The sequence below is a fragment of the Pteronotus mesoamericanus genome, unplaced genomic scaffold (genome assembly GCF_021234165.1).
Source record: "Pteronotus mesoamericanus isolate MK-2021 breed Mesoamerican mustached bat unplaced genomic scaffold, CSHL_Meso_final contig_134, whole genome shotgun sequence".
Lineage (NCBI taxonomy): Eukaryota > Metazoa > Chordata > Mammalia > Chiroptera > Mormoopidae > Pteronotus > Pteronotus mesoamericanus.
The window spans coordinates 1,354,189-1,368,007 of NW_026555061.1; the positions used below are offsets into that span (position 1 = coordinate 1,354,189).

At 57.7% G+C, this 13,819-nt stretch overlaps 1 protein-coding gene across 1 annotated transcript in view; it reads left to right on the top strand.

Moving 5' to 3' along the window:
- Positions 1-13,819, top strand: part of RPS6KA2 (ribosomal protein S6 kinase A2) — a 76,024-nt gene that overhangs the window by 18,564 nt on the left and 43,641 nt on the right. Inside the window, exon 2 of the mRNA XM_054595299.1 lies at positions 13,317-13,433. Coding sequence (XP_054451274.1) covers positions 13,317-13,433 — 117 coding nt within the window. The remainder of the gene's footprint in view (positions 1-13,316; positions 13,434-13,819) is intronic.

Consider the following 13,819-nt stretch of genomic DNA (forward strand, 5'->3'; position numbering starts at 1 on the left):
CAGCAGGCGTGGCGAGGGGGGCAGGGGCTGCGTCCCGCCCGGGCCGGCTCTGCAGGGCGCTGGGCCTCGGGCAGCCCGGTGTGCATGTCCGGGGCTGCTCCGGAAGCCACAGGCGGGGGTCCTCCTCAGCCACCAGCGTCCAGCCTGGCGGTTGCGGGGTCGGAGCCACAGGACCCCTGGGCCTTTGTTGCTTTTCTGTGGGTCTGTGAGTCACATACACGTGCGGCTCCAAGTCACCAGACGGGAAACTGCTCCCATCTGAGACCCTCATCCTGGCCCGGGGAGGGGCACACACAGAGCTGCCCCAGAGCTAAAGCGTCTCAGCCGGGGGGGCCTCTGTGGGCGGGGCACTGGGGCCTCGGTGCCACCGGGGAGGGGCAGTCCCCGGCCGCCCGCAGCAGCGCAGGAGCGACAGGCCCCAGGGGCACCAGCGCCTGGGTGGTTCAGTTCCCCCCAAAGGAGGGCTGACTTCCTCTTTCCTCACCTAGAAAGAGCAGTGTGTCTCTTGAAGAGCTACCACGTGGCAAGCCTTGTAAACACTGCTCTCCATATTTAACACCTCAGTTTTTAAAATCCGATCCTCGAAACCCTCTTCCTGTAGATATTCTCATGTACAGGGCCCCAGTGAGGAAGTTCACATTCCGGGAGTTTACTCCCTTCACTCAAGGTTCCCGCGGTGACCAGTGGGGAGGGCGAACGGAGCGAAGGCGCATTTGATCCACATGGCGACCATGGGGAGGGGGATGAACTTGTCACCTGAGCGGTTACACGCGATAGCTCATCTATTTCTCACAATAACCAATTTAGGGAGGGCTGCCCCATTTGGCCCGTTCTATGGGGGAGGGAACAAAGGTCAGGAGAGACCGCGGCGCTCCCGGAGGTCACACGGTTAGTGACGTCATCGGCATGGGTGTTGACTGCGCGCTGCCCTCGCAGGAGCCAGCCCAGGCCCCGGCTGTGTCGGCTTCCCCCCGCTTGCCCGGCGCCCACGCAGCGGGCGGGCTCGGCTGTCAGGCTGACCCGGCACAGCGGCCTGCGGAGTCAGCCGGGGCTCTGGACTTGGGTCGGTGCCATAGAAGACACGGCAGTGAGTTAAGAGGAGCTCATTTCTTGCTCAAGGATCGGTCATGAGATTCCCGTGTTCCTGGTCAGGGGGTCAGTTGGGGCACTAAGTTCTTACACCTTATTATTCCACTGCCCAGGGCCTGGAAGGGCTCTGCGTTCGGCACAGAGGGAGAGACTGAAAAGGGGGAATCACCCACTCCCGTTCCATTGGCCGGAATGAGTCACGTGACCAAACCGGCCCGTAACGAGGGCTGGGAAATGTAGTCCCAGCTGGGAGTCCCTCAGTACAGCCCCTCTAAGGTGGACTTGCGCTCACAGTGATGATGACGAATTTGACTTCAAGTGTAACTGATTTACACTGGATCTGTCATAAGAATAAAGCTTGGTGATTCTATGGACTAGTGCAAAGGCCTTATTAAAAACTTTGAATATCATGTTTGAGTTTTTCTCTTTAATGCTAAAAACAAAACCAGTCTGGGCAATTGCACAGGGTTATAAAGAAATTCTAAAATTAGGTTGTATGCTTAGATTGACAGGTGCGCATAAGGGGAATGGGAACTAATCAATGCCGACAGGGAGCGACCTTTACTTCCTCATTTCCCAAGGGAAAATGTCATCGCGAAGAGACCGCAGCCACGGGCTGGGCCGGGTCCCCTCACCTGTGGCAGGGCGCCCTGGGTGGAAAGGAAAATCTCTAGCAGGTCTTCTGGGGCCCACATCCTTGGAGACGCGTGCGCGGCGCTCCGCGGGGCGGGGCGGCCAAGAAGCGGCCGGTTCCCATGGTCGCCCGCGCGGCAGACTCCGCCGTGCTGTTGAGACACGCTGATGTGTGTCCCTCGAGGACCTTCCATGCCCTGCTGAGTCCTTAGTCGCTGCTGTGCATGGACACCCTGGGCTCCGCCGAACGCGTCCGCTCCACGGCCCCGGAAGGGGTTTCTGCGCGCAGCTCTCCGAAGGGTGTGTTTACTGAACACGGGGCAGGCCAGCGTCGCCTCTTAGCCTCTTTGGGACTTCCAGTCGGGGACTGCTAGAAAATAAGGTGGCAAAGAGCGACAAGTACATCCCCATACACAGGGAATTGGGGCACCACGTCGGCGTTTTTGCTCCGTCCTGAGGGTGTGTGTACCCGGGACGCCTGTGCATTTTTGTTTATGATGGTATTTGATGGCATAGCGATTTCACGGCATTTCCTGGCCATAAAGCAGATTGTAAGATGTACGTTTTTATTGGCATTTAATTAAAGTGTCTCTCTGTGCGCTGGGTGAGCTTATGAAGTCACTATAAATAAATGTGCTGGTTGTTCACTCTAAGTCACCATTGGATAGTACCTGTGATACATTTATGGAAGTAAAACGCTGTAGAAAAGTAGAGCCAGCAACTGTGCGCGTTTCTTCTTGAACAGCCGCGCTCTTCTGTTTGCTCGGTGCCTCCAGGAGGGAGGGCAAAGGGACTCGGGGGCGACACCCCCAACCTCAGCGCGCAGCAGCCAGGGGCGTGTGACGCTGTCACCGCTCGAGTTCCAAGCTCTCGGGAGGCACCCAGGGAGCCTGCCGCACTCCGCTTTAGTTCGCTGGGCCATGCTGCCACACGCACGCCTCTCTCAGGGGCGCCCCTTGGGTCACATCTGGGCAGCGGAAGGCCGGTCCCACGCGTCCCCACCGCAGCTACGGAGAGCCTGCCGCCCACGCGAGCCCGTCCTGCCCGGCCTTCCGGGCAGCTGGCACCACCTGCGTCCTCTGAGGCGGTGCGAGTGCCTCAGGAGCGTTCCAGTCGCTGTCACACGGGGCGGGCAAAGTGGGCAGGGCCGTTTCCATGGGTCACGGCTGCTGGGGATGCGGGCCTGCCTGGGGCCTGCCGGCCGCGGCCCACACCTGAGGCCCCTGTGCTCGCTCATCCGCACCGTTTCGGGCGTTTTGCTCACAAAGAGCAATTTGGTTATTTCCAGGAACTGGTTTATGTGTAATATAATCCCTTGAAAATATGCAAATTTAGATGAAAACCTATCAAATTGCTTAAGTAGAACTGATGTTGAAAGTAGCGTTGTTTTTCTAATTTTAATGTGTATATGCCTTAATTCTGTTTTCCCCAAGTGAATTTTTATGAATAAAAGATGTCAGCAATCAAATTAAGTGAAGTTGAGTGAATTTCAAAGTAGCAGAAAGGATAAAAATATAGCGAGGTATTTTTTCCTAAACCTCCCAATTCTTATCCACAGCAAGTTACAAAAATATTGAAGTTCTAAAACCAGCTCTTTATTACGCTGCCGTATGTTACACCTTTTAGGGCCCGAGAGGTGTTTCCCAACCCGGCGAACTGGAGGGGTGATGGCAGTCCTCGCGGAGGGCCCCAAAAAAGTTCTTTCAAAATTTGCTATTTTCTCAATTAAGGTGGAGATCACAGCTAACATTTTCAATAATAGAGATTTTATTACTGTCTGCTTGCATTCTGGCACTTTTCCGTAGAGAAAATTAATGCGTATTAAATTTTATGCGTGTTTATGTTATGCGAGGAATTTCATAAAACTTGGTGTCATGCTATAAGACTTGGGACAAAAAATAACTCCCGCGGACCCCCGGCGGCGCCCTCAGCTTGCGAGCGTGGCCTGCGCTTGCGCCCGGCTCCTGACGGCCTCGGCACCAGCGGCCGTGAACGTCCTCGCGGTGGCTTAGGAGGCGGCGATTCAAAAATCTTTCGCTTTCCCGCCCTGACCGGTGCGGCTCAGCGGGCTGGCCATTGACCCACAGAGTGGAAGGTCGCCGGTTTGATTCCCGGGTGGGGCACAGGCCTCGGCCGCCGGTTAGATCCCTAGTGGGGTGTGTGCAAGAGGCAACCAATCAATGTTCCCCTCTCACGCCCGTGTTTCTCCTCCTTTCTTTCCCTCTCCACCTCCTCTCTCCAAAAATAAATAAACAAACATCTTTTTAAAAACATCTTTTACTTTCCCTAGAAGTCTGGCTTTGTCAGACATGCCCCATTCAAATTAAAAGGCTTTATTTCAGAAAGCTCGCGCCCCGAGCAGCCAGCCGTGGGACCCCGCAGCCCCCGACAGCGCAGCAGCTGGACGGGCAGCGCCCTGCCTTCCCCTGCGCCCTGCTCGCGGCCCCTCCTGCTCTGGCCACGCCTGCTCAGCCCAGGCTCAGGTGACCGTTCCTCGGGGCCTTGCAGATCTGAACCCATCTGCGTCTCAAGGGTGCATCACTCAGGCTGAAAGGCGATGTGGAGGAAACGTTCCCAGCAAAGGGGGCAGCTGCCCCACGGCCAGGAGCCGACCTCCGGCCTGCGGCCTGACTTCTGCCGGTGTTCCCCCCTGGGTTTGCAGGGACACGGCCGCCCTGGCGGATAGACCTGGGGGAGGGGCATCCTGGGGGCCAGGGGAAGCCGGAGTGCAGGTGGGTGTGGGCGGGGCCCAGGCTGGGGGGAGGGGGCCGAGGGGCCACGGGGACCCAGCAGGAGGCCAGGAGGCTGAGCACCGGGCAGGAGGGCAGGAGGCCAGGGGGCCGGGCACCCCAGGAGGGCTTGGTGCCCTGTCCAAGGTACTGGCACCTGTCCCTGTAGAAAAGTTGGTCGTGAGAAAACTAAATAATATTAAAAGTAGAACGGATCCTAATTCTCATCTGACACTGAGCATCTTTTCCTGCGTCTTTAGCCACCTGTACCTCCTCGTGGAGAAATGTCTATTCAGGGCCTCTGCCCGTTTTTAAATTGGACTGTTTCAGGTTCGGGCGTAGTAAGCTGTATGAGTCTTTGTAAATTTTAGATGTGGAACTCCTGTAGGACGTCTCGTTGGCAAGGAGTCCCTCCCTGTCAGAAGAGTGTCTGCGTTTGTTGATGGCTTCCTTCGAGTCTGATGCAGTCCCGTTCGTTTTTCTCTTGTTCCCCTTGCCTGAGAGGAGGTACCAGAAAAAAACAGTGCTGAGAGCAATTTCAGAGAACCCACGGCCCATGTTTTCTTCTAGGAATTTTTTAACTTCTTAAAGTTACTGGTCAAGAGGTTGGTTTATCCATGCCGAAACAAACAAAAAAATCAGGCTTTTCATAACAAAAATGTTGCCTAAAATCATGTGCTGGGTACTCATCTTCTAGGGATTTTATGGGACAAATCTTACGTATAAGATTTTATTTTCTTAGTTTCTTTCTTCAATGTCTTATAATTTTCTAAGCACAGGTTTTTTACAAGCTCTCTGGTCAAATTTATTCCTAGGTATTTTAACTTTTTTGATGCATTGTAAATGGGAATGTTTTCTTAATTTCTTTTTCTTATAGTTCGTTATTGGTGTATAAAAATGCAACCAATTCTGAATATTAATTTTGTACCCTGCTACTTTACTGAATTCATTTATCACTTCTAATAGTTTTTTGGTGGACTCTTTAGGGTCCTCTCTGTGTAGTAATATGTCCAGATCGCCTGAAGCACAGCCTCCGGGGAGCGAGCATTGCCACGATAGTGTACTTTCACATTCTCGGTAGCACAGCCACCACCGAGCCCGGGCAGAACGCTGCCCACCCCCGTCTCCTCTGCCCCCTCTTTTCCGAGGGTCGGCACGCTGTAGGGCAGCAGATTACCGGCCTCCTCTGCCAGGCTGGGCTTCCCTTCCTGTACAGAAAGTAGGGGTCGTATACAGGGCTCATTGCAACCTGGGTTTTATCATTTTACGGAAAAAAGAGGCTGACCCAGAACACAGAACACAGCTATCCACAGTTTGCGGAGCTATGTAAACAGACCCTTCGTGGAAGCGGCCAAGCCCAGGGCCCGGCTGCGCAACTCCCCGGCTCCTCTCGTCTGCCCTTGTCCCACATGCCTGTGACCTCACGTAGCCTGTAGTCTCCCCTGGGGCAGCTGGTCCCTTCTGCCTGGGCTTTCCCACTAAATGCGGAAGGTGACCGACGTGCAGAGCGTTTTGTGTCTCTCTGAAGGCCCTTGAGTCAAGTGTGGATTTTTTCCTCTCACTCGAGGACATTTTCTCATTGCTTTTCAAGAGACAGGAAGAGAACGAGAGAAAACGGATGCAAGAGAGAAGCACCGATTGGTCGCTTCCTGGGTGCGCCCGGCCGGGGATCAAACCCGCAGCCGCTGGCTTCCGGGACCCGACCGACGGGGCCGCACCCAGCAGGGCCGGTCAGGGTTGGATTTTAAAGGCAGAGTCTCGGCAGTGGCCTTGCCCGTTTGTCACCCTGCTGTGCCTGTGTCCGTGTGGTCCCCGGACCAGCGGTCCGCACAGCAGTGGCCTGGCCCCGGTGGCAGCTCGCAAGGCCAGCCCGAGGTCCGTCCCAGCGCGCCCAGTGGAGGGCTGGGGTCGGAGCCCGGGCTTCCCCGGCCACCTCGTCCTGGCGGTCCCGTCAGCCGCTCATTCCTGCCCTCGCGCCCATCCCTCACCGGACACGGCCGTCGACTTCCCTCCCCCCCCCCCCCGCCCCACCCCGCCACCCGAAAGCCTCATCCTTCCCGCTCGCCGGCAGGACTGCAGCTTCCAGAGGGAGACGGTGAACTCGCGGACCGAGAGGCGGTGGGCCCGGCACTTTTGGGGGTTCCTCTGGAGGCAGACGTTGTTCTGAGCTCTTAACTCTCATATAAACTGTTTAATTTTGAAAGTTCGTGGGAAAGACAGTCCACTTCCGTGATGTCAGAATGTTATTTCCAGATGCAGAGAGAATAAACAAAAACAACACTAAACTCCTGGGCTCATCAGTGCGTTATTATTTAAAACAGAAATTGACTTTTTTTCCTCCGGAAATCTAGTTTGTTTATCTCACGATAAACAAAGTGGAAAACGAGCAACCTTGCCTTACTGCTTCCTTGTCGGCCCGAAGGGGGCTGCCCTGCTCAGCAGCAGGGACTCGCGGCCGCAGCCGCCCTGAGACGGGGAGCCGCGGAGACCGTGAGACGCGGAGATCGCCCGCAGGGCGCGCCGAGCCCCGCCCCCGTCGGGCCAGACCGACGCGGCCGGGCGCGCTTCCGACTTTATAAAGCAAAGACAAAAGAAGACAGAAACCGTGACAGGTGTTCCCAGTTCAACTTCAGCATTTGTGTCTTTTAAATCTCTTCCCCGCGATGTGCTCTGAAGGGTTGGTTCTGCCCGCAGCAGCGGAAGCCGCGGTCTGGAGCCCAGCGCGACCCGGGAGCGCGGTGGCCGCGGCGATGCCGCATCGGTGGCAGAGTCAGAGGCGCTTAGTGTGCAAGCAGCAGGTGCGCGGGGCCTTTCTGGAGTGTTTGCTCCATCTTGATTTGTTGTTATAAAACCACTCTTATCTGTGGAAGAAAATAGGGTTCCCGTGGAGCTTTTCCTGGTTGTTCTCAGCATCTTAATAAGACTGTTTTATTTTAAGGTCATAAAAGGTTTATTTTTATAAAAGTCCATTATGCAGATATTTTACTGCATCAGAAAGTCCTGCTTTTAAAGCCTCCTGAGGAGTTAACATGGGCTTCCTGTAATTGTTTGTATGTTCCTATTTCCATTTTACTCTCGCCCTTGTATGTTCTATTTAAAACACTCCTGCAGTGAGCCATGCCAGCGTATTAGTGAGAAGAGTGAGCGTCCCCGGCCGGGCGGCCGGGCGGCTGGAGCATCGTCCCGCCCACTGAAAGGCGGCAGGTTCAGTCCCAGCCAAGGCAGGTACGAGAGGCAACTCATCGCTGTCTTTCTCTCACGACGTTGTTTCTCTCTCTCCCCCACCAAATGCGGGGACTTGCCTGTTGCGTGCGCCCCACACTGCCGCCACCCAAGGAGCCGAGCAGGGCCCGGCCCCCCCGCCGGTGGCCGCCCTGAGCAGCCGAGCCGATACTTCCGCGGATGGAAGCCGCTTCCACCGCCCGGCCACCGCGCTGACGGCCGCTGTACGAGCCTATCGCTGACAGCTGCGGGCTGCTGGGTCACTTTCTTTGGGAAGAAAGAGAGAAAACAGTATTTCTGGACCCACGAGACATTTCCTCCGGAGCCTCTGCGGCTGGGGGTCACGTCAAATGTGTCGCAGTTTGAGCCACAGCCCTCTCCGGCGTGGGACACCGGCCTCGCGGGGCGGAGCGGGCCACGCTCCCGGGGTCGGGCTGCCGCCCCAGCTTTTCCCTCTTCCCCTCCCACCCTCGTCCTTCCTGCTCGCCTGAGTCCTGACTTTGTGGAGCACTCATTCTTAAATAAAGCTACCTTGTCTTGTCCAGGCTCCCAAGTGCCCGTGAACGCAGCCGGACGGACACTCGTCGGGAGTGGCCTGTCCGAAGCGGCTCGGCCACATTTAGCCCCTTAGAGGCGGAGAGAAACCTTCTGCAGACCCAGGTTCCGGGGCGATGGGTGGACAAGAGCAGCCGGTCCTGTGACCTCATTTCCCATCGGCCCACCCCCGTGATCGGCTCACAGCCATGGGAGCAGACACGTTTGCCGAGATGCATCAAGGGCGATTTATCGAGCAGAGCAGACGCTGGAAGTCACGGCCGCTGCTTCCGCAGACCCCCCTGTGGCCAGCTCCGCGTGCTGCCGAGCCTGGGCCCGGTGTCCGGACGGCGGGGCAGGCCGTGGCTCGGCCGCCCGGTTCCCTGGCTGGACCCGCCAGCCTGTCTGAAAGGAGGAGGTCCCTCCCTGGTCCTGGAGCCTGTGGTTCAGGTGCCTAGCGATTCTTTCCTTACGTGAGTCACACGTGCCAGACAGCACCCGCTCTGGACCGTGTGTGCACAGCGCGTGCCCTTCGGTGGCGCAGCTACCCTGGTAACAAAGAGCCGCCCCTGAGAGCAGCGTGGAGCCGGGTGGCGGCGGGGCGCCGGGGACGGGCGGTGCTTCCTCCCCGGGGGGTCTGGGGGCGGCCCCTGCCCGCCCCTCCCAGGGGCCACAGGGGCTGCTTGGAGCCCCTTCCGTCCGCTCGGCAAAGGCTCCTGAGCTTTCGTTTCCAGATGCCCTGCACTAGGCGTGGCGAGCCTTCTTGCTAATAAAAAAAAAAAAAGGAAAAAAAAAAGTACTGGATGAAATAGCCTTTTCCCAGTGTTTTAATGCATGAGTAAGTTGGGAAGTTGGCAGCAAATGCTGAGAGACCAAGGCCGGTGTCAGAGCAAGAGGCCAAGGAGAGGACAGTCGGAGCTGACTTTGTCCTGGGGGCAGGTGACAAAGCTGGTGGCCTCAGGGTCGGTGAGCTCGTAGCCTCACAGGGCACAGGCGACAAATCCCGGCTGCCCCTGCTGGACCGCCCGCCCGCCTGTGTGGGAGGAGACCTCGGGAGGCCGCCTGTCCCCGGGCCCCTTCCGGTCCCCACGGTCTTCTGGACAGTGACATCCTGTGCGGAGTCGGTGATTTCTAGGGTGGCCTCTCCCCCTTTTTAGAGCTAAGGCTAACGTGGCCATTTTTTATTTTCTGCATCTGCGTCACTAATGTTTCCTAACTTTTCATTTACACTTACTTTTCATGAACAGTCCCCTTTCCGTGACACGAGAACAGGCATTCCCAGAACGGAGGTGCGACCGGAGGGGACGTCGGCGCAGACAGGAGCGCACGCCTGTGCTCCGCCCCCGGCCCAGGGTGGCCCCTCTCGGCCGCTCAGCAGCCGCTGTCGACCGCCGCTCTCCTGCCGGGCAATCCCTGCTGCCAGTCAGGACTTCCGGCCGTGCAACCGGATTTAAAAACCCGTCGTCACAAATTATTTTATCCCGTGTGTGTGCCATTGAAGCAACTCATTTCTTCAGTTTTTACCTCTAGCAGTAGAACGTTTTTGCAGTCCTTGCTTGTGAAGCAAGCCCCCGACTGCGGTACTGGCCTCCCCCCCAAATTTCCCGCTCTTTCCAGAGAAAATCCCACGGACAGGAGGTACGCTAGAAACCAAATGGTGAGCGCGCTCCGTAGAGGTGTTAGGGACAGAGTGTGTTTTCTTAAGAGAATGGCATTAAAATCCACAGAGGTCTGGATAAAATGCCCTGCTCTGTAAAGCACAAAAGCCATTTCTTTCAAAACGAGGCACGGGTGGCATTCCATTTCTGATTGCCCTGTCGTGCCGCGATTACGGCGGGATCCCGAGGACAGGGCGGCCTGGTGGAAGCGGGGGACGCAGGCGGACGTGGGCGGACGCGGGCGAGCCGGGCACCCCCACCGCCTCCCGGGGGCCTTCTGGCGCCGAGGCCCCCGTGGCCAGCGGGGATTCCAGGCGGCCTTTCTTTTCTTTTCTCCCTTTCTCTTTTTCTCTCTTTCTCCCTTTCTCCCCCGCCCCCCACCCTTTCTTTTCTTGAGAAAGAGAAGAACAAAGTATCCTCAGGCAAGTTCAAGTCAAAATGTCACTATGAATGCAGAGCTCTACAGTCCAAAATGTGACGCTCTTGGGTTTTTTTGATGGATAGTTGAGATTCTTTGCTCTTAAAGACCTTATTGATCTAAACGAGAAATGAGGCCTGACCCCTGTGGCTCAGTGGGCTGGGCTTCGTCCTGGAAAGCGAAAGGTCAGCGGCCTGACTCCTGGCCAGGCGCACGCCGGGTGGAGGGCTGCTTCCCCGGCGGGCCGGAGTCGGGGGCAGCCAGCCCATGCTGCTTTCTCACACGTCGACGTCTCTCTCTCTCGCTCTTTCCCCCTCCCTTCCCTGCTCTCTAAAAATAAATAAATAAAGTATTTTTAAAATATATAAAGTAAATGAGAAATCAACTGCATTGCAGTGTTGTCTGGGAAATCCCCTGACGAGTAATGCTGTTCCTGGAGATGAAATTCAGTGTGTGCTTTGGGCACATTTGCTCTGAATAGTGACAGCGAGAATCTACACGCAACGTGAAATGTTGACAGATTCGTGTCCAAACCTCTGATGTGAAATATTAAGGCCGTGGTTCAAGAAAGTGAAACACTGACATGGAGTTGGGGGTCGGGCGGGGGGGTGGATGAGGCAGAGGGGCGCGGGCCCCGATGTTCTTAGAAAGGCGCCCGAGGTCGGAGCCCGGCAGGGCGGTGCTGGGGAGGCCCGGGGCCCTGGGTGGGGCGCGGGGCACCGCAGGCTCCCGCAGGAAGAGCGCGCCCGCCGGAGCCAGGCGCACCCGTCTGATGGCAGGTTCATGGCGGGGTGGGGGGCCTCTGGTGTCCCAGCAGGTCGAGGGACCTCGTTACCCCAGTTCTGGGGCGCTGGCCCCCAAAACGAGCAGCCAAAAGATATAGACGATGTGGCAGTCTTTGGGGAACACACTCACGTGCTACAGAACGTGTCCAAGGGAGAGGCCAGCGGGGGACGAGCCCGCGCCCCGCGCCCCCTGCCTCCAGGGCCGTTTTGTTGAGGGCACGTCCTCCCTCCCACCCGTGCCTTTCGGGGTGGAATTCCACCTTCTGTTCAGCAGTGTGACTGAGAACAGGCTCACGTTCCCAGAACAAGGCACAGGGAGGTGTGATCGCGTGACTTACTACGTTTTTCCTAACGTGGGTGTCGCGTTACCGCTGCGTGACTGGAGCTGCCTCAGAAGGAGGCTGGGGCGCGGGAGGACTCGGTGCGAGGCTGCAGGCGGGGGGCGGCCGGGCGCGTTGCCAGGGCAATGCTTTATTAACAGGCAAAGGGCATATTGCTCTGATTCGACTGACAAACAGCCTTCCATTTCTTTCTTCAATGGGTGTGTCAAGGGGAGATAGAGCGGTCGTGCGCGCATCTGTGGGACTTGGCGAGCGTTTTGAAGGGCAGCTTTCGGCCTTGTTTTCTAAGTGGCAAGCCCAGCCTGCAGCAGCCACACCGGGGGCAGTTCTCTTGCGGAAAACAAGGGGACGCGGTGCACCCGGACGGTCCGCTGTCCTCTGTCTCTCCCTGTTACAAATGGAGAGGTTTCCTTCCAAAGGCTGCCCAGTTTCCTGTGGCTAAAGGGGTCCCCGTGGGCCCAGAAAGCCGTGCGTAGGAGCTGAGGGTCCGGAGCGTGACCCCCCGCCCCCAGAACGTGGACCTAAATAGAGCGCCCAGAGCAGTCAGTTGTCTTCGGTGCTCGTTCAGCCTCCCCGACTCGCTGAAGAGAATCCACCGGGGCTGTATTCCCTGTCTGTGTTCACGGATAGAAAACCGCTGTTTTTACGAAAATGCTAAACCTTGAAGTGAGGCCCTCAAAGTGTCCTCTCTAGTTACTGGGATTTTAAAAACGCAAAGGGAGCGGCCAAGGCCCCCGACCCGCCAAGGGGCTTTGCCAGCAGGTGCGACCTTCCTCTCCTCTGAAGGGCGTGCGATGGATCACAGGGAGATAAAATAGTAAGACTTCCCATTTCGGGGAAGCGAGCGCACGCAGGCATTTGAGAGACCGCTGTGATGCGGAGTATCGCCGTCACGACTGCGTTCGAAGCGTTTGCTTGTAGACCGAAATACGGGGGGACCTGTGCCCTTGGCTGGAGACCCCGCTCCGCCCCACCCAGCCATGTGGCTGCTGTCGGGGTGAAACATCGCCCTGTGGGCGTTTTAAGGAGGAAAAGAAATAACGTATGCAAAGTCCCGAGTGCCCGGAGCACAATATGCACGCAAGCGCGTGTCGCTATTTTTAGATATCTTAGGGCTTTTCTGCCAACCCATTCTGACGGGGGTGAAGGCTCGGTGGACGTGCGGCTTGAGGGGAAACGTCAGAGACGCACAGACAGGACCTCAGGGAGCCGCGAGGCTGTCATGCCCGGCAGCCACTGTCTGTCCGCCCAGCATTCCGGCTTCCGGTGGCCGGTGGGGCAGGCAGCACAGCCCTTTACTAAGCGAAGCGAAACACCTGTGGGGGCCGGCAGTTTTCTGGGGACGATGTCCAGCGACTTCTGCCAGTGTTTTCACGTACAGACCAGGGGCTTTTTTCCTACTGGGAAAGCTTGCCCCTGGGCTGCCTGAGACCCTGCCTCTGAGACGTGCTCTCTGGGACGGCAGCGAAACGTCCCCTGTAGGCCCGGCGGCAGGACGTCCGGGTCAGTGTGCCGGGGACGGAGGGACGGACCGGGCGTCACAGCCTGCTCCCGCGCGCTGGACCCGTGGGCGGCCCTCCTGGGCGGCAGGGGGGACAGTGGAATGGGTCGTCAGGGCCCTCCTGTCCCTTAGCCTCCGGGTCCGTCCCTGTCCCAGCCGGTGCCCAACGTGTTCGGAAGCAGGAGGTGTTGCACAGCGAGTCCCCGCCGTTGCCTCGTGGTCCTGGGGGTGGGGGGCCCAGGGCAGAGTCTGTGGGGAAAAGCGGAGGCTCCCGGGCCGGCAGGTGGCATCTCGGGCACACGCCGCTGAGCTGCGGAAGCCGCAGCCTCAGTGCAGGATAGAACCGCGGCGCGTTCGGAGGACGCGGTAGGTCTGTGTGTTCACCGGTGTCACCGCTGTCTTGCAGGAAGAAGGCATCGTCAAGGAGATCGACATCAGCCACCATGCGAAGGACGGGTTCGAAAAGGCCGACCCCTCCCAGTTCGAGCTGCTGAAGGTCCTGGGGCAAGGGTCCTACGGGAAGGTGAGTCCATCTGTGCTTCCCGCTGCGGGCGTATTGTTCCCCTGCGGCTGGCGCCCTGTCTCAGGGTGGGGCGCTCAGTGGTCTGGTGACGGGGACATGGTGGAGGTGCCCCTGAACACGTGGGCGCGTGCCCCGCAGCTGGAGGAATGAAATTCATAGCAGCTCTTGCCGGGCAGGTCCCGCACGCCCCTCAGCTTTGCAAGCTCGAATTTCACCCCCACAGAGCTGTGCCAAGTGGGGGCTGTACCCCCGAGAACCTCACACGCATGTCCCTCTCCTGCAAGCTCCCCCGGAGTTTTACTTTTTCACTGCGCTGAGCAGGCTGTAGCGCTTGAGCCCACACATCCTCGAAAATGCATCCTCAATTTTCCTAAAGAAAGGAAAAA